The sequence below is a fragment of the Geospiza fortis genome, unplaced genomic scaffold (genome assembly GCF_000277835.1).
Source record: "Geospiza fortis unplaced genomic scaffold, GeoFor_1.0 scaffold71, whole genome shotgun sequence".
Taxonomy (NCBI): domain Eukaryota; kingdom Metazoa; phylum Chordata; class Aves; order Passeriformes; family Thraupidae; genus Geospiza; species Geospiza fortis.
Window position 1 is genome coordinate 162,295 of NW_005054681.1, and position 1,630 is coordinate 163,924.

Below are 1,630 nucleotides of genomic sequence, written 5' to 3' on the forward strand. Positions count from 1 at the left end.
GCACGGGCGACAGGGCGCCACCGCGGGGGGACGCTGAGCGGGACGCGGTGTGTCTGTCGCAGGTGCGGCGGCACCGCAGCATCCACGAGGTGGACATCTCGGACCTGGAGGCCGCGCTGCGCTCCGACGAGCCCGGCAAGGTGTACGAGACGCCTCAGGAGGAGATCGCCCGGCTGCGCAAGATGGAGCTGGAGCCGCAGCACTACGACGTGGACATCAACAAGGAGGTGAGCACGGCATGTCCCCGAGCGTCCCCAGGGTGGCAGCAGCCCGGAGCAGTGTCCGGCCAGGGGTTGGGGGTCAGCAGTGGGGGCTGGAGTCCCCAGGGTCCGGCACAGGGCACCACGGAGCTCGTCCCTCTGTCCCCAGCTGTCCACGCCGGACAAAGTCCTGATCCCCGAGCGCTACGTGGAGCTGGAGCCAGAATCGCCCCTCAGCCCCGAGGAGATGAAGGAGAAGCAGAAGAAGGTGGAAAGGATCAAGACTCTCATTGCCAAATCCAGGTGAGGCTGTAGCGCCCATGCCAGCCATGGCAGGGGTCATCCTGAGGGGCACTGAGCACCCACCTGCACCCCTCCCCTGGGCACCCTGAGGGGCACTGAGCACCCATCTCCACCCCTTCCCATTCCAAGACCACCCACCCACCTCCACTCCTTCCCCATCCATCCCAGGGGACCCTACCACCCCTCTCTCCCCATCCCATCCCATCCCATCCCATCCCACCCCACCCCGGGGGTCCTGGCGGGGGTGCTGACCCCAGGTGCCATTCCCAGCCTGCAGAACGTCATCCCCCTGGGCGAGGGGGAGGTGGACACCCCGCAGGACCCTGAGGTGCAGCTGCAGGAGCAGGAGAAGAGGATCGAGATCTCCTGTGCCCTGGCTGCCGAGGCCTCGCGCCGCGGCCGGATGCTCTCGGGTGAGGAACGGGGGCTTGGAGGGTCAGACCCTGCAGATCCCTGGCAGAGCCAGGTGCCAGGAGGGCAGGGGGGTGAGGGCAGGTGTGGGTTTGGCAGCACAGTGGGCAGGACAGGGGTCAGCCTTGGGACAGCGGGACAGGTGATGCCAACAGCTCCTGGGCCCGCCCGCCACACCTGGGCTGCCCACCTGGGGTGGAGCAGCCGTTCCAGCTGGGCACAGCTTCCAGCACGAGGGTGGGAGTGCCTGCCTGGGTGGCATGAGGTGGCATGAGGTGGCATGAGGTGGCTGAGCAAGCACGGTGGCACCCCACGCAGGGAGGTTGTTGTGCCACCCTGTGCCCAGGGAACTGCGGTGTCACCCCGTGCCAGAGGGATTGTGGTGGCACAGGCTGGCACCTTGTGGCCGTGCATGGTGGCGCTTCATGCTGGGGGGGGGTTGGTGGCACGCTGTGCCCAGCTGAGCACGGTGACATCCTGTACCTGACTCACTGTGCCTTGTCCATGAGGAGCCCTGCCGGGAGCTCACGTGTGCGTGCTGTGCCCAGCTGTCACTCTGTCCTTCCTGCCAGCTGTGACTGCCCTGCCAGCTGTGGCTGTTTGTCCTGCCAGCTGTGATTCTGCCCTGCCCAGCCATGGCTGTTTGTCCTGCCCAGCTGTGGCTGTGTGTCCTACCTAGCTGTGGCTGGTTTTTTTTCCCGCCGTGGGGCTATTCC

At 66.7% G+C, this 1,630-nt stretch overlaps 1 protein-coding gene across 1 annotated transcript in view; it reads left to right on the forward strand.

The window, feature by feature from the left end:
* The window catches only part of PLEKHA6 (pleckstrin homology domain containing A6), a 64,589-nt gene that overhangs the window by 55,822 nt on the left and 7,137 nt on the right, over nt 1-1,630 (forward strand). Inside the window, exons 19-21 of the mRNA XM_031065108.1 lie at nt 57-227; nt 370-503; nt 774-916. Coding sequence (XP_030920968.1) covers nt 57-227; nt 370-503; nt 774-916 — 448 coding nt within the window. The remainder of the gene's footprint in view (nt 1-56; nt 228-369; nt 504-773; nt 917-1,630) is intronic.